Source organism: Lipotes vexillifer, unplaced genomic scaffold, assembly GCF_000442215.2.
Source record: "Lipotes vexillifer unplaced genomic scaffold, Lipotes_vexillifer_v1.1 scaffold987, whole genome shotgun sequence".
NCBI lineage: Eukaryota > Metazoa > Chordata > Mammalia > Artiodactyla > Lipotidae > Lipotes > Lipotes vexillifer.
The window spans coordinates 474,906-496,424 of NW_006787426.1; the positions used below are offsets into that span (position 1 = coordinate 474,906).

Genomic DNA, 21,519 nt, shown 5'->3' on the forward strand with positions numbered 1-21,519 from the left:
TGCCGCGCCGGTGCAGCCACCGCGGCCGGGCTCCGACGTCGGCGAACGAGCCGGAGCGTTTACTGGACGACCAGGCCGCCTCTCGTGCGCGGATTCTTAGCCCCTCGGCCCCGCCGGCCTCACTGCTGGTCTCGGCCCTCGCGGGGCGCAGGCCGAGCGGCTAGGGAGAGGCAAGGGAGCGGCGCCCGCGGGAAGGAAGCCCCTGATCGGCACGAGGTGCGAGGCGCCGGGCGCGGGGCGGGGCCACGTTGGAGGCAGGGCTAGACGCGGCGGCCGGAACGCGGGAGCGCGGCGCTGCGCGGCTGTCGGACCCGAGAGCGGCGCACCGCGGGCCGGACCGCCTAGGGGCGCGCGCCCGGAAGCGGCCGTCGGCGACCGGGAGGCATGGCGGCCGCAGCGCTGAGGGTGGCTCTACGCCCGCCGAGCCGGTGAGCGCGGAGGGGCCGGGGCGCGGATGCGCGGGGACGCGGATTGAGAGCTTCCCTGCTGGCGTTGGCGGTCTCACCCCGTAGTTACGGGGCTCGTGAGTGACCTTAACGGGGAAGCGGGCGTTGATACACACTCGGTCTCTTCCAGGCTCCTGGGAGCGCGGCCGACGCAGACGAGGGACGCGCACCAGCGGGCCTCGTTGCTGTCGTTCTGGGGACTGGTGCCCATGAGGTAACCCGGCCGCGGGCCCGGCCTGGGGAATCGCGCACGGGAACCCAGCGAGCAAGGATGCTCGATGTTCAGTCTGCGAAGTTTCTCAGTTAAATTTAGATGGATGCCCTTATGTCTTTTCATATGAAATACTGTTATATCTGTAAGCAGAGGTCAAAAGTTAAATGCAAAAGTGGTTTAAAGAAAAGTTAATTAGCTCTCAAGGGATTCTTGTGTAAAAATTTAAAGAGCACAGACAGCACTTCCGTTTCTTACTCTCCGGAAAGGTGGGAGGAGGTGAGAGGATTCTTTTTTCCACCTGGGACCGTGAATACTTTCTAGGGACTTAATTCGTAAAACTCAGTCTTGATGCTAGAGATTCGGTTGTTCTGAATAGTAACTTATCAGCATAGGAGATGTGTTCCTGAGGGTAAATCAGACTTTTGTCCGTGCTCGAGGATAGGGAAATTTGTTAAGAAATCTCTAAAAGTATAAACAGGAACTTGCCAGTTATTTTTATTATACTCTCTTAGTCAAATCATTTTTATAAATCACAAATCCATTTAAAATGTGAGCAACGAGCTTCTAATGGATAAACAACAAGGTCCTATAGTGTAGCACAGGGAACTATTTTATATCCTGAGATAAAGCATAATGGAAAAGAATATAAAAAAGAATGTATACATGTATAAATGAGTCACTATGCTGTACAGCAGAAATTAACACATTGTAAATCAACTATACTTCAATTAATAAATAAATAATGTAACAAGCTTCTAATTCATCAGTTTGGTATTTTCACTTTTCAGTGCTATCCCAAGGCCCACCTGAAACCCCTCACTAAAGATGAGCACTTCCCTTTAATTTATACCCTGACACCCCATGGAGTTTTTCCACGCCTTCCTGGGTTGACCGTGCCCACACAGTTCTCATAAGGACCCCCCGTGGAGGCCGTCTCCCTGCCACACTCAGCATGGGAGGCCAGGCCCACACAGTCCTTTCCTGCGGGAGAGCTCAGTACAAGTTTGCAGGCACTTTCCCTAGTGCCATGTCTCTACACGTTCACGAGGCCAAAGAGGAAAATGTTTAGTGTTTGCTTTATCCTTTAGAGCAGAACCTCTGCAAAAGAAGAAGGTGGACCCTAAAAAAGACCAAGCAGCAAAGGAGCGCTTGAAAAAGAGGATCCGACGACTGGAAAAGGCGAGCCAGGAGCTCGTTCCCATTGAGGATTTTATCACGCCCGTCAAGTTCTTAAATAAAGCGAGGTACGGGCCCTCTAGGGTTGTGGTCTTCAGAGCAAAGGAGTTCTGTGACCTTCAGGAAGTTCTGTCTGTACTTCACACCTGTAATGGGAAGGGGTCATAGGCTTGGGCTGGCTTGGCCCTGTTGAGTCCTCTTCTCCTGGATTGTCTCGTGGGAGGTGGAGAAAGCATTCCTGGGCGCTGCTCCTGAATGGCTGATTGTGGGAAGGAAGCTCAGGGCAGATGCTGGAGCGAGTTTGGAGTGTTGCTCTTGCAGAGGAGTTTAGCTGTGACTGACAACTGGGGCCCTGGGCCTGCAGCTCTTACCCCTTCCTGCTGGTAGGAAACCCTTAGCCTCCTGCTCTAGGATGCAAATGCTCAGAGCTGGGATGTGTCGTGTGTGGGGTTGGTGGGATTGCTGCCTTCTTGTCAGAAGTGCGTCCCATTTATAAAGTACTACCTCGCCATGTAAGTGGGACAAGGCAGGTGCTTTTTTGGGTCTCCAGGGCTGATACAGGCTTTGACTCCCTGGGATATTGGTGTCCGTTTTCATAACACCATTTGACTTTTCTCCAAAGCCACGTTTCCCCACCAGCAGGCTCTGCTTGGCACAGAGGACGTGCTGCCACAATCTGCTGAGAGCACTGTTGTTTCTTTTCTTCACGTAAAGAAAATGGCAGTGGTTCCAGGTGTCAGTTGCCGCTGCTGCCACATCCAACATTCTGTCCCTTAATTTGTCCCTAAGTTCCATCTGCATCTGGCAGTGGGGACACTCACGTCCCGTGCAGTCAGTTGGCGCCCCCAGGTTCATGCCCTTGGCTCTGTGTTCCCAGGCAGCGGCCGCCAGTGGAACTTCCCTTTGAAGAGAACGAGCAGAGAGCCCTGCTTCTGAAGAAATGGGCACTGTACAAGCAGTGTGAGCATGAGATGGAGAGGGGTGCCATTGCGTCCCTGCTCGAGGCCCAGCGGGAAGCTCTGCAGGAGCTGAAGCTCACGGCCCCAGAACTCCATGCCGAGGCCACCAAGCGGGACCCCAGTCTGTTTCCCTTTGAGAGACAAGGGCCGGACTACACACCGCCAATCGCCAACTACCAACCCCCAGAAGGCAGGTACCGCGATATCACCAAGGTGTACACACAGATGGAGTTCAAGAGATAGAGCTGCAGGCAGCTGCCCTCAGGACGCTGCCGTCGGGAGCCTGCACCCCCAGGCTCAGGCCTGCTGTGAATAAATGCATTTAACCAAGTGTCTGTCTTAGGTCAGAGTCACAGTTAATTCACCTGAGCATGCACGGGGGTTGGGGAGGCTGCCCTTCTTGGCCTGGTACTGGGGAGAGGAAGGCCAAAACATTGACCACTGCCCTCCAGTGAAAAGGAGGATTCCAACTGTGTGGGGCAGACGCCACCAGCAAGAGGCACAAAGTGACCCCAGGAACGGAGGTGAAGGACATGCAGCTGTGCTGTGTGTTGCCTGCACCTGGAGGAGAGGCAGGGCTGGCTCTGGGTTTCAAGCTGGGGGGTATGGGGGAGGCCGAGGAGAGTGTCGAGCGGCAGGGACCCCACTGCGTGAGGCCATATGTCCTCCAGGAGGGTATGACTGTCTACACGCAGAGGCAGAGGCTGCTGTTAGTCTGGAGGAGGGAGTATATGAGTGAGCTCTGGCACCAGAACAAAACACCACAGACCAAGGAGCTGAAACAACTCACATTTATTTCTCTCAGTTCAGGAGGCTGGATGTCCAAGATCCACGTGTCGGCTGGGCTGATTTCTCCCAAGGCCTCTCTCCTTGGCGTGTAGACGGCCATCTTCTCGCGCACCCACGTGATCATCCCTCTGTGTGTCTGTGTCCTGATTTCTTATAAGGACACCAGTCATTGGATTAGGGCCCACCCATGCAACCCCATTTCACATTAAGCACCTCTTTAAAGATCCATCTTCAAATAGTCTCACTCAGAGCAGCAGGGGGTTAGACCTTCCCCGGAGGAACTGGGGGTACATAATGCAGTCTAACAGTGAGGGTGCAGTGTAGGCAGAGGTCCACTTGTACCCCTTGCATCACCACCTCAGAAAGGCTTTGGTTCTTCACCACCTTAGTGCAAACAAACCAGCGCAACACTCCACCTGAGTAAGAATTCAGATTATCCATTTTCCTAGAGGGCACTGGCTACCCAACCCCGGAAAATCACACCCTGTCCCCACCTCATCAGCATGTGGCCCTTTCTCTGCCTAAAGCCTCCAGCCTCCTCCTCCAGGTCTAGGCTCGGACCCTGAGCCTCCCCCACCTCCCAACTTACAGATTTCATCCACGAGGTTGTATGATCAAGTCAGTGGGTCATGGCCAGCTGTTTTGTTTTAACCTTTTATTTAGAAGTAATCATAGATTGACAAGAGGCTGGGAATCAACAGGGAGGTGCTGTGTGTGGTTCCTCCGGCTCCCCCCAGTGTCACATCTTACAGGGCCAGTCATGCCAGCTCCCAGAGATAGACTGTGCAGCCAGAGTAGGTCCAGGCTCCCAGATGCAGCTGTGCTCATCTGTGTGTCCACATGTCACAGCACAGCCACCCCTGCGGTCCTGCACTACAGGATGCTGCCCCATGTCCCTGAACCCCGGCCCCATAATCGTCCGCATCCCTATAATTACGTTCTCTTAGGCGTCATGTAATGGAGCCAGGCCCAGCAGCAGTATCTCACAGGGTGGGGGCAGGTGCTGCTCCGCGAAGCCCAGCTCAGTGATAGCGAGCGCGCCACGTAACAGGATGCACCAGGTCACAACGCAAACTGCTTATCATTGTGGGCTCTGTCCCCAAAGTTTGAAAGATGATGCTCTTCCTTGTCACTGTCCATTTTCTTCACAGCTGATGTTTGAACGTTCACGTCTGTCTCCTGAACTCAACGGGACTCTGAGGCCACTTGTCTGTTTCAAGCCTGTGGTCCCAGGGTGTGCAGACATGAGGGGTGGACATGGGTGGACAGAGGAACATTTTTCAGGGTGACGATCATCTGCGGTGGAGCTCGCTCAGCATCCAAGAAGTTGTGGGACTCCTGATGGAGCCAGCACCTGGCCACAGGCACCCACGGCCCTAACCCAGCAGCAGCAGGAGGGCGGCTCCACCAGGAGCGGCTGATGGCCTCCCTGCCTAGGTTTCAGAGCAAGGACACAGGTGGAGCTGTAGCAGCCTCCCTCCTCCTCCTCAGCCAGAAATGCCCGTGAACGCAGCCACGGTGGACGGACGCTGGTTGCCTCAGACACACCAGGGCTCCCCCCTGCGACGGGGGGACCCTGGGTCTTCTTTATACTCACCTTTGCTGCGGGAGTCTTTTGTGCGCACCCCACCACTCACAGGTACACAGTCACAAAAGACACTTGGGGCATATAAGAGCAAACACACATGGTGGGAGATTTTACTCTCTTAATGTGTGCCCTTCTGAAGTGATGGATTATTTTGCCCCCAAGAATAAGTAAAATGATGTTGAACCACCACCTCTGGCCAGATTGTGAGGGAGGCACTGAGATGCCGCAGGCCTGACCCTCAGCACCACATGCTGGGGCCTGTTACACGGCACAGATGCTAAATCGTTTCACCCATAATAAAGAGACCTCTAAAGAACTAGTGTTCTTGTTGGTTCAAATACATATATTTTAAAAACATCTATGAGAGTGTAAGCATACAAAATTCTAATACTGGCCAGCACAACGTCAGGTTATAAATCTAACCCTTTCAAAATTAAACTGTGGATTTAATTTTCAGCTTCTGTTTGGAATCAAACCTGTTAAATGTCTTTTGATATATTCCACATTTTCAAAAAACGACCAGGGGAAATTCTGAGGGAAGGAGACCAAAATTCCATGTGTTGGGCTTGGGTGTCTTCAGTCAAGAGTCTAGGAACCCTCTTTATACAAGGTTGTGTGTCCTGGAGCTGCGGGCCGAGGAGGTGACGCCGCCCGTGCCTACAGAGGAGCAGAGGAAGTGCCCGCGGTGGGAGGACACCTGCGGCCAGCACTCCGTGGCCATCACCAGACCAGGGCCAGATGGGGCCACCTGCGCATCCACACGGATCCGGGTTGCCCCTCGAGTGTTCAACTGAGGAGCCCAGCCCTTGGGACGGCCTCTCCTTACTGCTGTCCCCAGGCCTGCCCGTTGGCTGCCCACAGGGACACGCAGGGGTGCCTGGCTTCCTGGAGCTGCACGCTGAGTGAACTGGCTCTGAGTGTGGTGGGGCAGGCGAGGCTGGAGATGGTGACTCTGTGTCCCACGCCAGGCGGAAGCTCCCAGGGACCTTCTGGACTATTTGGGCCTGTCACTGGTCGTTGTCCTGGGGCAGAGGGAGGTGCCAGTCTGCAGGGGGGCTCTGCCTGGGGGCCCACACCAGGCCGTGCTTCCGTGCAGCCCGGACTCTTGCCTGCTCGCTCTCACGTAGGGACCGCTGCAAAGGAGACCCGGTCACCTGTGGCCTCACAGGTGCCCTGTACCTCCCTCCTCTCGGGTGCCTACCCACACACGACAAACGCAGCCCAGCAAGCCCTGGTGAGTGCAGGGTGGGGTGGGGTGGGGGTGGTTACTACACACACATCTAGATCATTCTCCAAGCTACTGTGAAAAACCTACTGTGCAGATGACCATTTTGAGGATATTTTTAATTCTCCTGGGCCCCAGGGCTTGATGCCTTCGGTTGACCTAATCAGATTCACCAGACAAGAGGGGCTGGGGGCTGAGCCAGGAGGAGAGATGAGCCTGAAAGAGCGGCCAGAGGAGGGAAGAGGCCAGAGACAGGCAGGCACGCACGCGCGCGTGCGCGACAGACAGACAGTGGGCGCCACCACCCGGGCTAGTAAACCCAGGGCAGCAGGTCACAACCATGACAGGGCCTGAGGGGGTGCCAGGTGCTATGCTGGCCACTTTACATGTAGAATTTCACCTCTTCCATCTGTTTTCACTGCTTCCATCTGTTTTCGCTCAAGCTCTATTGTCTCAAATGGAATGTATTGTTCTTGTTAAAAAGCGATCAGAAATGTAAAGTAAATATGAAAGCCCTGCAGACTTCCCTCCTAGGGTGAAGTTCACAGCTTCCCCAATTCCATTTGAGGCCCGCATTTCAGGGCTATCACCCATTTCCCTAAAGAAGGAATAACCTTCTCCTTGCTGGTGCACGTCCTGCTTTTCTCATTAAGTGACATACTGCGAGCACCTTTCCACAGGGGGATAGGTTACTAGTTATTTTTCTTAATGGCTGTGTACTTCTCCGTGGTAGGGAAGACGTGGTAGGGTTGACGTCTGGTCAAATGTCTATTACTGGACTTTAGGTCACTTTCAGTCTTTGCACTATTACAAATGGTGACACAATGGACATTTTGAATTTTCAGTTGTTACCCAATTACCTCCCTAGGATAAACTTCCAGGAATAAAACTGTGGGATCAAAAGGTATGCATTTGACATTTAGATAATCAGAAAACCTGACATTCCACAAACACTGCCCAGGTGCCCCGACTCTCCAAACCCCTATGGACATTCCGCTGGGCAGTAACCAGTTACTGTCATTTTAAATATATATCAGGCTATTTGGTTTTCTTTTCTTTTCCTTCTGTGTGCTACTTTTCTATTCTGAAATCGTTCCCATTTTTCTTACTGATATGTGACAGCTATCTTTAAAAGATATATATATATGTACAAAGGTTATTAATCTCTTGCCATATAGGCTGCAAACTACCTCTCCTGTTTTCCACTGATCTCGGACTTGTCATTTTCTTTTACACTTGGCAGTCCTGCTGGCTCCCTCCCCCGCACGCTCCGTGAGCACTGCGCCTTCACAACTTCGCTCCATCCCCCCCACCCACACCCACACCCCCATCAGCTCCAGGCCACCGCTGTATCCTAGACTAGGGTGTAGGAGTCGGGAGGACAGGGGCTGTGTTCTCATCACTACTGGATCCCCAAGAGCGTCCCAAGTGGTAAGTGTCTGCTCAATGTATGGTTCACAACCCCCTCCTTACTGGTCTCTAGCACCTCCACCATATCCTCTCTCAGCGTGGCAGCCAGACTGACCTTTTAAGGATATAAATCAGAGCACGCTCCCCAGTACACGTGGAGACTGAAACTGAACCCCTTTTTTAAGGCCCGCCCCCTTCTCCCAGCGTCTCGTGCCCCCGGGCTGGTTCCTGGTCTTCCAGGGCTCGGCACGCCGGGTCAGGTCACCTGGGCCTCGGCGCTGCGGCGCTCCTCCCACTCGCGGCAGCTGTCCAGGTCGCGCCGCCACTGCCCGCAGGCCGGCCGCTCGCCGTGGACGTAATAGTGGCGCAGGAAGTGGCCGGCGCTGCTGCAGAGCTCCCACTCGGCGCGGTAGGCCTCGCACGGGCGCGGCGGCTACGGGGACGGGGGAGTGAGCTGGGGACCCGGTGAGCGCCAGCCCGTCCCGCACGGCCGGACCCGGTCTCCGTCCTCCCGACCTGGTCCCGCGGGTCCCCGGGTCCCACCGCACTTACCTGCCAGCCTCCACCTTCCGCCATGTCCGGGACTGCCTAACCCGCCTCCTGAGCCCGCGGACCGTCGCGTGACTGATGGGCGGAGGGACTAAAGAGCCCCGAGATCTCACCACTAACTCTTCGCCCATCTCCTTGAGACGCGCCACTGAACAGGACGTCCGGGTTGGCAGCCAATAACAGTCGAGGGAGGGCGGGACTTGGAGGCCTGTGTGGGCGGGGCCTGGAGGCTGGGGCGGAGCCGAGGCCGGTGTGGGCCGGGCATGCCCCCAGGGTCACCAGGCCCGGCTTGCCACGTGGCGGAGGTGACTTCGGCGTCCCCTCGAGCCGGCGGGCGCCCGGCTGCTCATTCACATCCAGTGGCCGTTTCTGACGGAACCACGCGGCTCGGGCAGGTTCTTTCCAGCAGCTTTATTTTCATAATCTCAAAGATCGGTTCATTTCGTCAGCACGCACCGGAATCAGTGTCGCCACTCCAGTCCTACGGCTGCATTTGTCCCGCCTGTGTCCCCTCGAGGGCGGGGTGACTCCCAGGTAGGAAGCGGGGGCCCACGGGCGCGGGCACAGCGCAGGCTGGCCAGAGGCGCGGAGGCTGTATGGCCTGGGGGACAGCAGGACCTGCGGGTGGGCGTCCGGAGGTCGCGTTAGGGTCGAGGCTGTACTAAGGCAGGGAGACGACGTTTCTCCATGGGGCGATGCGCTCGAGGCAATGACAGCGAAGGGGAGGAGGCTGGTGGGCCCGCAGGACCGCCCTGCGACACCCCTGCAGTGGTTCTCCAACTGCCACCAGCCTATCCACTGGCTCTGGGGCCCCTGCAAGGCGGGTGCTGGGCCCCCTAGGAGTGAGTCCGGGTCAAGACAGACAGCTGCAATTTCACTAGGAGTCCTGCCACGCTGGGTCACAGACCAAGCTTGGAGAAGATGCTGCCTGAGAGGAAGGATGCAGGCCAGGGTACAGGCCCACAAGTGGCACCCCACCGTGTCACCAGAAGACCCACCAACAGGGTCCACCCCTGGCCCAAGCAGGGAGTGCTCTCCTTGTATACACTGTGGGTGTGGCTCAGGGAAGACAGAAACCAGGGGCCAGCACACTACATAACATTCATCATGTAACTGAATGATGTGGTAGCCAATGTGATCCGCAAACAAGGCTGCCCACCCACCAAGGAGGGTGTCTACTCTTACTTCTGTCAGCAACCAAGACTCCTGAAGTGGAGGGCCAGGTAGGTCACAGAGTGCCCATGCCTTCCAGAACCACTTCCATTGCCATGGGTGTGGGTTTGGGCCACAGGGCCCAGCCCTGGTCATCATGATGACCTCTGATGCTCATTCTCTGAGGACATTTGGATGAACCCTGGGCTGGCGTCTTGCAGGGGATCATCTCCTGAGTGTTGAGGGGAGCCCTGTCCAGAGATGGACCCCTTGACCTACAACAGGAACAAGGAGAGCCCCTGCTGGGCTGACCACCCCCACCCCAGGGGTCAGAGAGCCTCGTTTCTCCCTACGCTCCCCAGAAGCCCCCAGAGGAGCTCTTTCCTAAGGGCAGGGTGGAACGAGGGGCCCCTGCCAGCAGGCCTTCCTCCTGCCCAACTGTCAATCCATGTTGGTACCTAATCAAACACTTAGAGGCAATTCAGGTTTTAGTCACTGCCTGTTTTTATTTGAAATTCTTGATTTAGAATTGTTTTCAAAGACAGGAAAATAATTGAATTAACATGTTGAAAGAGCTCATATTATAGAAATTGAAGACCTGAAACTAAATTAATACTAGTAAAAAAAATAAAGACAGGCCAGCAGAACTTTGGAAAATTTAATACATTAAAACTGGGAGTGGGGGGTAGGAAAGGAGAAAGAACTATCTTTAGCTTTCATTTATTCTAATAGTCACATTTGTGCTTCACCACAAAGTTGTTTTACAGTAGAACAGATTCATTAAGGAGCCAGTTATTTCCAAATGAAATCAAAGTTAGAAATGCTTTCAGGTCAAGTTTTCCTTCTGAGGAATGGTTCCTTGGGGGGAAAAAAAATCAATATGTAAACTAAAAATGGAAACACCCTTCCTCAAATACTTAAATTGCAGCCAGAGTAATGCCATGACCACTATTTATAGAGCACTTATCTGTTTAAACCACTTTTTTCCAGGTCAAAGGCCAACAGCTAAGCTATGACCTGGAGAAAGAAAAGATAAATGAAAAAAAGAGAAAGACCACCACAACTTAGAGCAATTCAATCCCTTCACTGGTTTTTAGCAGGAATCAGGGAACTCTGCTCCAGCTGAGGCTGTGGGCATGCCCTGAGGGCTGAAAGCAAGGAGCGTGAGTAAGGGATCTCAGAGATGGCCTCCTCTTTCCCCAAATCACGCACACAAACTGCTGTCCACTTGCAGGTGAAACCTGGTAATTCTTAGGTAACTCTAAACAGACCTAAAGTGACAGAGTGTCCCTGTCAGAGCCAGTAACTAAAAGCCAGCATGTTGCAATTATTTTATTTTCCAATCAGCCAACGGTCCCAACCTATGGCTTTCTTCCCTTTTTACGCAGCGACTGTCCTTCTCCAGAGAAAGCGACGAATCTGCCTCCAGCTTCATCCTGAGTGTGAAGAGAAAATACCATTTTCAGAAACTCCTTGGAACTTTAATAAGAAATGCTTTATTCTGTTGACTCATGTACCATCTCCCCATTTTCCTTACTCCCACATTCATAATAAGAAATGTCTTTGAAATAGAAATGCAAGTTATAATCTACTGAATTGAAAACAAAACCATGGAATCACAACTCTGTCTACCATAGCCTTTTTTCTCAGGTTGAGTATATATCCTTTTGTAAAGGTATTACATTTTCAATGTAAAAAATACAAAATACACCCCCTAAAAGAAAAACCACGCCAAAGAACATTTCCAGTCACTGTTCTGTATATGCTTACATAAACTATTTTCCTACTTAATTCCCCAATCTCAAGGCAGTGCGCTGCTCTCGTTCCCTCTAATTCCACTCCGTGGGCAGGCAGTTCTGCCATCAGCTGTTACTTCCAAGTCTGCAGTATTCAAGCTGCCCTGAAGGCCCACCTCAGTCACACATCTCTCCCTGGACATCTATTCACGGACACCCCAGCCTCCCCATCCCTGCAACAATCAAGGACGAGGGGGCCCGAGGACACAGGCCTGAGCCAGCAGACAGGCTGGGGGCAAGCAAAGGCCTGGCAGGGACCACGTCAGCTCCTGAGACTGGAAAGGTGCCAACACGGTGTCAACTTGAGGAACACTAAAGCCAAGAGGGGCTGTGAGTCTCTGAACCACCCCGCCTTGGTCCCTGAGGGACCGAGCATCGAGAAAAGGAACCAGGAGAGCGAGGATTTGAGGTGGGGTGTTCTAGAACCACCAACAGAGTTACGGCTGCCGGGGTGGGCAGTCTAATGGCAGGCTGTGCTGGGTCTTTCGCGCAAGTTTCCAGCACCTGGGAGAAGTGCCCACAAGATGGAACCTCCCCTCCCTGCCCCCCGGGCCGCAGGAGGCCGTTTCTGGAGTGCGGAGGCACTGAGATGACCGTGCAGTGGTCAGAAGCTCTGCCCCTGACCTTCATGCACCCTTAGGCTCACTCCTGGCAAATGCAAACAATCACAGCAGCTGCCCCAGGAGACTGTCCTGGGGATTAAACATTTCAGTATAGAGCACGTGGCCTGGGGCCTGACACCCGGCAAGGGCTCAGGGAGCTGAGACCTTGCTGGTCACTGACACAAGGGGACACCACAGCCCTCACAGTCTCGACAGTTGGACCACTGAGGAGAGGAGAGGCCCCAGAACAGAGAAAAATATCACATAAACACCCTCATTCAGAATGGAAAGACTCTCCTCAGTCACCAGTAGCCAATGAAACTTGTCATGACCCATGAAACATACTCACCTCTTCAACCTTTTTGACCAGTGGACGTGAATTTCTGATGAACGTGATCTTACCAAGTTTAAATTCATAGTTGGGAATTCCTCTATAAAGAAGACAGAGCAGAAGAAATATGTCAGGAGAAGGGACTAAAATCCATTTGTGACCATCTGGTCCGTGGCTGTACCCACCCCCACCAGCCTCAGGCCAGCCCATGGGTGCCCCCTAGCACCCCCCCAAGAGGGAATGGAAGGCAGCTGGGGCAGGGTCTGCAGGCTCAGGGCCTCACTGTCTGTGTCCTCTAGCCTCACATGCCCCCCTGCAAGGGCTACACATGCACTGAAATCACTTCACTCCCTAAGAGGCTGCGTGCAAACCCGTTTCTGGCATTCTCCGTGTGCTCTCACATGGTCAACAGGGGACAGATCTCATCCCTGCCACAACCATGCAGGCCACTAGAGAAGGGACTCTGCTGAGAGTCCCTGGACCAAACAATACAAATACAGCTAAGTGAGGCAGCTCCTGCCTCCTCCTGAGGGAAGTGATCAGTTATTTTAAGTCACAGAGGAAAATGGGCATATTACTAAGTCAGAACCAGAAAGGTCAGAAGTAGGAGAGAGATCCAATCAGGGGCCGGTGGGGCTGGACTGCGGGGGTCTTGGGGAGAAGCCTGGCGATGATGGGGGGCACCGATGCGCTTCTGCCACACTGTGTTCCAGCCCACCGAGGGGGGCGGCGGGGCACCCAGGCCCCCACAGAGCTGAGTGAGGCTGCCCCAGTGTGGGGCCTGGGTCGGGTGGAGCTGAGCCAGGGCAGACCCACCTCTTGATGTCTCCAGGCTTGATTGGGGAGGGGCTGGGCTCTACACCCTTCTTCTTCCCGTCCAGTCTATTCCCGGAGCCGGAGAAGGCCTAGACAAGCAGGCAGGGGGGCCATGAGCTAAGCCCCAAGGGTAGGAGAGAACCACCTCGGGACTGCAGCGCCCATGCCCTCTGGGGGCTGCTGGGAGCTGAGGGGAGCTTCCTGGCCCAAGGACGGTGCCTCCACCTGCCTCAACCCCTGGATGCCAGCTGCCAAGGAAGGGGTGACAGGTCCAGCTGGGCCCACGGCTCAGCTCTGCAGACCTGCCTCCTGGCAGTAGGTTGAGCCATGCCCACTGGCCCCTCTCCGTTTCCAGGGAGGACAGCAGTGCCGAAACGTCAACATGCAACTGACTTTCCAACAGTGCAGGACACGGCTTAGAGAGAAAGCAAGAGTGATCACATCTGGTGAATCTACGTGAAGAGTATATGTGTCTGTTGTACTAGTTCAGCTTTCCGGTAGGCTATAAATTTTTAAAAGAAGTTGGGGCTGCCTGGCAGTTGTTGGGAGGATCCAGGAGAAAGTGGATGGAAAAGGGTTTGGAAACTGAGAAGGCGCCGGGTACACGTGTGCGGGGTCCCCCAGGCCTGCTCCCAGCTGAGGTTCCCAGGGTGTCACAGACAACATGGCAGGAGCACAGACAGTTGCATGGCGGCACTCACGCGGAAGCCCAGCTCCCCGGCATAGCTGCTGTGGTCAGCTTCGCCTTCCTGGGAGGGACAGAAAAACGGGGATGAGCTTCTCAGTGGGGCCCCCAGCTCTTCCCTTGGGCTCCCTCACTGCTCCTGCTGTGCCCGCACCCCAACAGCTGGTACACACTGTGCCCTGGGAGCGGGGCTGGGAGGGAAGCAGAACGTGGCTGCCTCGGTACCAGTGGAGGCCAAACACCGCCGGAAGGCCAAGACACTGGGATGCGCTCCAAAGACTAATACCGGCGGTGGGGAGCTGTGCAGAGCTCGGGAGGGACGCGAAGGAGCGACTTACGGCTGCCTCCTCATGCTGGGCTTGTCTCTCCGGCTCCTTGTAGCCCAGTGGAGCATCGAAGTCCACCTGTGTCCCCAAGAAGAAAGCACGATGAGACAGGGCCACACTCAGCCTCCATGGCTTTTCTGTTCTAAGTTGGGACAACTGTGGGTCCACATGCAGTTGTCGGAGCCGATACAGAAGGGGCTCGTACAGTCCGCCCATTTCCCCAATGGTCATGTTTTACAAAATCACAGCAGAACATCGACAAAGACAACCCAGCCCTCGTCCAGACGTCCCCAGTTTACACGCACACGCGGGTTTGTGTTTTGTTCTCACAATCTGTCATCACTGCAGGTCGGTGCACCCCCTCCCCTCAACCCCGGGGTTAAGATCCTGAGCAGTTTCAATTACCACAGGGACCCCTCCTGCTGCCCTTTCATAACCACACCCTCTCCCTCCAGGAGAGAGAGGCAACTTCACTGCCCTGGACCCCGGCAACCACTCCTCTAAACAGACCCAGACAGAACGGAACCCTTCTGCTGGGCATCCTTCCCTGAAGACCCAGCATGCTGGGCTGTTGTGCCCACTACTCGGAGCTGAGCAACCTTCCTCAGCCTCCAAGACAGCCCCTCGCAGGGCTCAGATGCTGACGGATCTAGCCATCTCAGAACCAGCAGCAACCCTGCCACCAATCACAAGGTCAGCGGCCTCCTCACAATGTTCCGGCACCATCTTCCTCCCCGTTCCCCCAAAGAATTCCAGGGGTTGCATGACACCTGCCCAGGGCCCCCAGCCGCCCTTCCTCCCACGGCCACTCACGTTCATGTCACACTCGATGATGGACACAGCCCTGTCAGGCTTAGTCTCCATCACCCGCAGCTCATAGATCTGAGGAGAGAGAAATCAGTCGGTTTTGTGGCAGCACTGGGCCCATCCATCACATGTGTCGCTGCAGCCCCCTACCCGGCTCCTGCACACACATGTCATTCACCTCCACGACACCCTCCCCAGCCACACCTCTTGCTGTGGAAAAGCGGCTGTGGGTGGCTGCCTTGATGCCTGTCACTTAGCTGACCACCTCTCATAAGTGATTCAAATCAGACAAGGCAGTTATGCAGCAAATTGCAAAAGATTCAGTGTTTACCCCAGGAAAGCTCACTTCTAAGAATTAACCCTAAGTAAATAACTAGCTAAATACTGAAAGAGAAAGTGCTCTAAGAACGCCTGCTCCAGCACTGCCTATGGCAGCATAGGCCGAAGACGCCCATCACTAGAATGGTTACATGAGTGGGGTGTATTCACGTGGGATCCCAGGCAGCCAGCATTCAGGAAAAGATGCTGAAAACCAGTTATGCTGCTGTGTGTCGAGGATGATCTCATGCATGTAAAACACGCACAAAGTCAAAAGGATAGGAACTAAAGGTGGCAGAATGGACTTTTTCCTGCATTGTTTTAGGTTCTTTCTCTCTACCTAGAGTATGTCTTGCTTTTATAATGAATGGTCGGGACAGTCCCACCATTGAAAAAACTGAGTATGAGAGAGAGGGTCCCCCAAGTACAGTGAGAAGGCTTGATGTCCCCCGTCTGGCTTTATGTTTACTCACTAGTGACTAATAGAAATGAATGTGTGTTGCTGTGTGGATGCCCCACCACCTCTCCACACAACACGGGCTGCCTCCAGTGGTTCTGCTGCCACGGACAAGGCGGCATGAACATCCGTGTCCGTGGCTCCCGGGCATGTGGTCACCTTTACCAGTCAGCGTGTTTTCAAACTGCAGGTCGCAACTAACTAGTGAGTCATAAAACCAACTACGCTGCAACCAGAACTAGGAAAGAAAAATATTGGAACACAGTACAGTAGAAATACTAGACTATGTTGCACGTAGTTAAGGCTAAGGACTTTTGTAATATTTATGGTATACTAGACATTGCCATGCTGTATCTAAAACAGTAATCTTAAACTTTTACACATTTAACATGTATTTTTACTGATTTACCTTTATTGAAGTGTAGAGAACACCTGAATTCTAAATAACCCTCGAGACTTATTCTTTTCCAGTGTTTCAGGTGCCATCTTTTAAACTGCATTTATTAAACACTGTTATGGATTTAAATGGCAATGTTTACCACAATTTACCTCACATTTGCTGGTTTATTGGTTCTTCCCACACCTTACTCTTTCCTTCTAGGCTAATGCTTATTCCTAAAGCACATGCTTGTGAAGTTTCACTGGTAAATAAATTCTCTCAGATTTTATCTGAATACATTTTGATTTTACCCTATTCTTTAAAGAAGGTTTGACGACAGTTACTTTCTTGCAGCCTCTGGAGCTCCTCTACCGCAGGGGGAGGCAACATTTGCTGTTGACAGGCCTGCTGTGTGCTGTTCTTCTCTAAGTGCTGGATCTTCTCTGCTCATCTCTCCACGTCTGGTGCTCAGCACCTGTAACTACCCAGCCTGGTGGACACTAAACTCCCTGAAAGCGTGGGCTGTAGGCCAATTCTGGAGCAACTCCACTCATCTCCTCACAGTAGTTCCACCCTCCGTTCTCTCCCACTGGGGTTTTCACTGAGCACGTTTGGTTTTCTCAGGATCTCCCAAACCTCAGCTGCTCGCGTTGCTGCCATGCTTCTCTGTGCAGACACCTAAGTCACTCCTGCAGATTCAACTTCCCCTTTGCTAATTCTTTGTTGGATGTTGTTTAAGCCTCTGACTGCTTTTCAGATAATCCTGGATATTTTGGGTAGACTTTTGCTGCTTGCTAAATTTTATGATTCCATTAAAAAATTTTTTTGAACATTTTTTACATAGTTATTTTATTTTTGCACCTGAAGGTCCCAATTGTGATTTCTTAAAGGCCTAAATCTGCTTTTGCTATCTTTGCTTTGGGTGTCTGGTGGTCTTATAAGGAGTTCCTGTTTGCTGGTTCAATCTATAGCAACCCTGAGGGCTCAACGAAACTGGGGGTGCTGTTTTCAGAGAGCCTGGGATGAGGACAGCACCCACCTCTGCATCTATTTTGGCCCCTTTAAGGGCCCCAGTTTCACATGGATGCCTTGATCCAGACCTTCCACCATGCACTGATGTGGTCATTTGCCCTCGGCACACGCCTGCTGAGTCTTCTCAGAAGGGCCCTTCAGAGCATCTAGTCTTCCATACTTCCAAAAGCAGAAGCCCAGACATGCATTTCAATTCTATGTACACCTGAGTAACTCACCTTTCCTTTCAGTGCAAAAAGGTCAACGATATCTTTCATCATCAATTTTTGTTTCAGCATTTTTTACTGCCTTAATATTTTAAGAACAATGACATTAAGGCTGCCTGTAATTAATCAAGAAAGCTTGGGATTCCCTGGTGGCACAGAGGTTAAGAATCTGCCTGTCAATGCAGGGCACACGGGTTTGAGCCCTGGTCCAGGAAGATCCCACATGCCGCGGAGCAACTAAGCCCATGCTCTGCAACAAGAGAAGCCAACATAATGAGCAGCAAGTACACCGCAACAAAGAGTAGCCCCTGCTCGCCGCAACTAGAGAAAGCCCGCGCCCAGCAATGAAGACCCAATGCAGCCAAAAAAAAAAAGTTTAACGTATTCAGCTAAGTTAGACAATACCTAAAACGTCCCCACGAAGGTAAAGGGAACAAGATTATTAGTTTACGAAAAAATATAAAAGTGTGTTTCAAAATCCACAAAATTGAACAGTAAGATTCTTAGTATCGGATGCTTCAAACAGAAGGAGACTGTCAGAGAACACGATGGATCCCTACATGACACCGGGGAGTAACTGGCGTCTGATCCTGTGTGTGAGAGAGAGAGCGCATAGGCTCCTGTTCACAGCTGTGAGGGCCCCGGCATCTGAAAGGCTGAGATACTCACCTTCTCGTTGTAGTTGATGGCAATCACATCCCCGGTGGTCAGACACGCAAAGTTTCTCAACGCGTTTTCTAACCTGCAGACACACACTGTCAAGGCAACATAGCAAGATGAAGCCCTCAAATCTGAAACAAGTTTCCACAAGGCATTTAGAGGATTGGGTCACACTGTGTAATGGACAGACATGTGCCCAGCTGGGGCTCAAAGACACGTGGCCATTACTCAGCAACAAGAAGGAAGCAGCTCTAACACATGGTAATGGGGTGAACCTCACTCTGGGGAAGAACCAGCCACAGAGCAGTGAGACCCCTGCCAAACCCCGAGAAAGGCAGATTTCTGAGGTGGGAGGCAGCCGAGGCTGCTGGGACTGAGGGTTGGCTGAGGATGGGCATAAAGGGGAACAAAGGCCCTTCTGGGAGGACGGCCAAGCTCTGAATACACAGGGGATGCATCTGTCAAACTCGCTCAAGTGTACATTTTACTGCATGTAAATTACACCTCAACAAGTTGATTTTAAAAGTCCTATGGGAGCACAGGGGGAAAAAAAAATTGAAAAACATATATAAGTCTCCTCAAAAGTCCCCCAAAAGCAAAGATGTTTTCATTTACACTTTTGTTGTTTCTATCTTTTGGGTAATAACCCATATTTAGTGTTATGTTTCAAATAAAAATATTTAATAATAAAAATTTTAAAGAAAAAGTAGCCTGTAAGCCCTTTTTATAATAGTAAATAATAATAAATTCTTAAAAACTGAGTAACCCAAATGCCCAGACAAGGGAATAATGCCCAATCAAATGGAATATTTAAATCATGTCATCCTCATCAATTTACAGAATTGTTTTAAATACAAAGGTCAAACACAAAACATGGCTCCAGATGTGCCACTGAGACGCAGCACACCTGGGTGAGAGGCTGAGGGCAGAGGAGCCCGTGTCTACATTCACTTCTCTTTGTCAAAAGGCCTCCCGGGCCGCTGGCAGCTTCGTGAAGAGTCTGGGGTACACGCCCTCTTTGCCCCCTTGTGTGCAATGCCAGCTGCAGGGGTGCCCTTCCCTCGACTCCTCCTGGTGACCCTGAGCTGCTGGACGCGGCCCCCAGGGCCTGAGGGCGGAGCCAGCTCTGCACTGCCTGGACTCAGACCCTGAGCAGAGCCTGGCGCACCGCGTCCCATGGAAGGGGCACCCTTTCTCTGCGGTCACGAGTAACTGTGCCAAGAGACACTGTCTCTGAAAGCAACCTGGTATGTGTGTGCTGCAGCACAAGCAAAAGGACTCCATACCGGAGAACATACAAGGGGCTGCAGTGCAGAGGCCGGCAGGGCCCAGTCCCGGGCATGGGCACTGTCCACACCTGCTGTGAGTAGAGCGCCCCGTACCCTGTATGCCCAACACAGGGGGCTCGACATGCCCGTCCACAGACACGGCCAGCGGAGGCCTCCACACAGCCAAGTGGCATCTGGGACATGGCCAGCAGCAGCAGCAGCGTGCTCCTGGCTCTGGCTGGGGACAGGGTGCAGGTGGGGAGGGTGGAAGTAGCTTTTTTTTTTTTTAAACAATCTGTGTTGTTCAACTGAGTTTTTTACAAGCATGCCTTTTTAACAATAAATAGGTGGAGTGACCACACACACGGCTGGCTTATGTTCAGAAAACACACAAAAAATCACTAAGACCTGATGCCTTTGCTTTCCTCTGCTGAGAGACAGAAAACGTACTAAGACAGGGCTCCCCATGCCTGAGCACAGGGGAGCTGAGAGGCAGACGAGCTGCCCTCCGACTAGAACACACTGGGCTTTTTGCCAGAGTCATCGGCCACCCAGAGGAAGGGTTCCACCTGCCCTCTGGGAAGCGTCCAGAGAGCGCTCAGCATGCTCATGTGGCCCCTGAGCCATGTAGACGGGCTGGCCCCACGCCACTGTTCTCATGTCACAATGTCAATCACGACAAGTGTGTGGTCCTCAAAGCAGGCACAGACCCAACCAAGGGCTGTCGCCCGCCACCAGCTGGCACAGCCCTCCCCAGCTCAGAGGAACATGTTCCACTTCAGAAGGATACACGGCCTTGGGGTTGGTGATGTCCAGGAAGTCGGGGCTTTGGGGCTGGAACTTGGAGTACGTGGCTACCTGCAGGTTGACGCTCTCTACCTGAACCAGGCCCCCCTCCTCCAGCAGCAGGTTCTGCATCATCTGGAAGGGGAAGAAGACAGGAGGCAGTAGGGGTGCGGCCGGGGCCACCACAGTGGGAGCGCCTGAAGAAACCACTTGTTGGAAGGGTGCCAGGTGCGGGCTCATCCGCCAACTTTAGGCCTCCCAGGGCCGGAGCATTTCCACAGGGACACCTCCCCCCACCCCCACTCCCGCAACTTCACCTGACTCCCAAGGCCCCAGGGCCAGCTGGGCTACACTGGAGGCGGGAGGATGACAGCCCCAGGCAGGCTGGCCTTGCCAGGGACAGCCCACAGCCTAGGCCTTGGGTGACTGCTCCAGCCTAGGCCTTGGGCATCTGTGGAGCCGCCCTACCAGGTAGAGGTCAGGTGAGAAATGACACAAAGAGACAAACATGGGCCCGAGGTCCTGGGGCGCAGGGAGCCAGGACCTAGCAAGGACCTGAAGCTCGGGATCCGAGAAATGAGCACCCCTGCGCATCCTGGAATGTTTTTTTGCTTTTTTTAATTTCAAACCTTCTTAAAAAAAGCTTCAAACGTACACAGCTAGCAAGGGCCACGTGGGGAGCTCCACGCACCCACCCAGGTTCCACAGCTTTCAGGTCATAGCTGACCTTGTCCGTCCACCAGCGCCTGCTCCCTGCCTATCCACCAGGGCTGCCTGGAGCTCTGGGTGGGATGGAGCCTGCCACTCAGCTGACAGAAAGAAAGCACCTGCTCAAACACTCACTGGGGTCGGGAGACCCTCGAGCTGGCTCTGCAGCAGCAGCTGGGAAACCCCAGGCACCACCTGCTCCTGGCAAGAGCTGCAAGGCCAGCCTCGGAAGAGGACGGCAGGCAGCTCCATGCTACCTACAGAGGCTTCCCCGGGGATGGGATGTTTCCAGGCAAAAGGATCCAATTAGCTTTCTGGCCCAAAGGGGTCTGAGAGCCTGGACACGGGTCCAGCCAAACTCCAAATCTGCAGGTTGGAGGAAAAGCCTTACAGGAGCAGTGTCCCCCAGTGTCCCCCCTTCTCTTTCACTAAGGACGGGCCACAGAGGGGCCTGGGGAAGCTTACACTGCCCAACACTTCAGCCACCCATGGCGCTCCACAGATAGTGGGACAAGGCCTGGTGCCTGTGACGCGAGGTGCAGGCACATGAGCAGGGAACCGGGTTGGGTCTGGGCTTTGAGGAGTGACTAAGAGTTCCCCTGTGGTCAAGGAAGCAGCACAGGACCAGCTGGGCTTAGCACTCAGGAAGGACCCAGGCTCAGGAGGGGCGATGGCCCAGGGGAAATGGGCAAGGTCACCACTGCAGGAGGAGGAACCTTCAAACTTCTATTCATATTTAATCTCAAAATATGAGTTAAGGCCACTCCTTTAGAAGGTCAGCCATTGCTGCGGTGGGGACCCTTGGCTGTGCAGGAGAGGTGGGACGCTCTTTAG

At 53.3% G+C, this 21,519-nt stretch overlaps 3 protein-coding genes across 3 annotated transcripts in view; 1 reads left to right on the plus strand and 2 right to left on the minus strand.

Annotated features, from left to right (window-relative positions):
• The first annotated feature begins 384 nt into the window (after window positions 1-384).
• Window positions 385-3,038, plus strand: MRPL40 (mitochondrial ribosomal protein L40). The gene is made up of 4 exons (XM_007460017.1): window positions 385-428; window positions 577-660; window positions 1,749-1,904; window positions 2,714-3,038. The coding sequence occupies exons 1-4, from the start codon at window positions 385-387 to the stop codon at window positions 3,036-3,038; spliced, it is 609 nt and encodes a 202-aa protein (XP_007460079.1).
• A 3,141-nt stretch (window positions 3,039-6,179) lies between these two features.
• On the minus strand, window positions 6,180-8,383 carry CUNH22orf39 (chromosome unknown C22orf39 homolog). Its single transcript, XM_007460018.1, has 3 exons — window positions 8,360-8,383; window positions 8,073-8,240; window positions 6,180-6,305 (listed from the first exon to the last, which is right to left on the minus strand). Exons 1-3 carry the CDS (start codon window positions 8,381-8,383, stop codon window positions 6,180-6,182), a joined length of 318 nt encoding a protein of 105 aa, XP_007460080.1.
• A 2,444-nt stretch (window positions 8,384-10,827) lies between these two features.
• The window catches only part of UFD1 (ubiquitin recognition factor in ER associated degradation 1), a 15,793-nt gene continuing 5,101 nt past the window's right edge, over window positions 10,828-21,519 (minus strand). The window contains exons 4-11 of the mRNA XM_007460019.1: window positions 19,982-20,112; window positions 17,933-18,005; window positions 14,878-14,946; window positions 14,077-14,142; window positions 13,755-13,802; window positions 13,054-13,142; window positions 12,256-12,337; window positions 10,828-10,944 (exon numbers count right to left, since the gene is read on the minus strand). Coding sequence (XP_007460081.1) covers window positions 10,870-10,944; window positions 12,256-12,337; window positions 13,054-13,142; window positions 13,755-13,802; window positions 14,077-14,142; window positions 14,878-14,946; window positions 17,933-18,005; window positions 19,982-20,112 — 633 coding nt within the window. The 3' untranslated portion in view covers window positions 10,828-10,869. The remainder of the gene's footprint in view (window positions 10,945-12,255; window positions 12,338-13,053; window positions 13,143-13,754; window positions 13,803-14,076; window positions 14,143-14,877; window positions 14,947-17,932; window positions 18,006-19,981; window positions 20,113-21,519) is intronic.

Coding starts and splice junctions, on each gene's coding strand:
- MRPL40 (XM_007460017.1), top strand. CDS start 385: ATGGCGGCCGCAGCGCTGAGGGTGGCTCTACGCCCGCCGAGCCG. Junction 661..1,748: donor TGGGGACTGGTGCCCATGAG/GTAACCCGGCCG, acceptor TTTATCCTTTAG/AGCAGAACCTCTGCAAAAGA. Junction 1,905..2,713: donor AAGTTCTTAAATAAAGCGAG/GTACGGGCCCTC, acceptor CTGTGTTCCCAG/GCAGCGGCCGCCAGTGGAAC.
- CUNH22orf39 (XM_007460018.1), bottom strand. CDS start 8,383: ATGGCGGAAGGTGGAGGCTGGCAG. Junction 8,241..8,359: donor CGGAAGGTGGAGGCTGGCAG/GTAAGTGCGGTG, acceptor CCGTCCCCGTAG/CCGCCGCGCCCGTGCGAGGC. Junction 6,306..8,072: donor GCCGCAGCGCCGAGGCCCAG/GTGACCTGACCC, acceptor TCTCCTTTGCAG/CGGTCCCTACGTGAGAGCGA.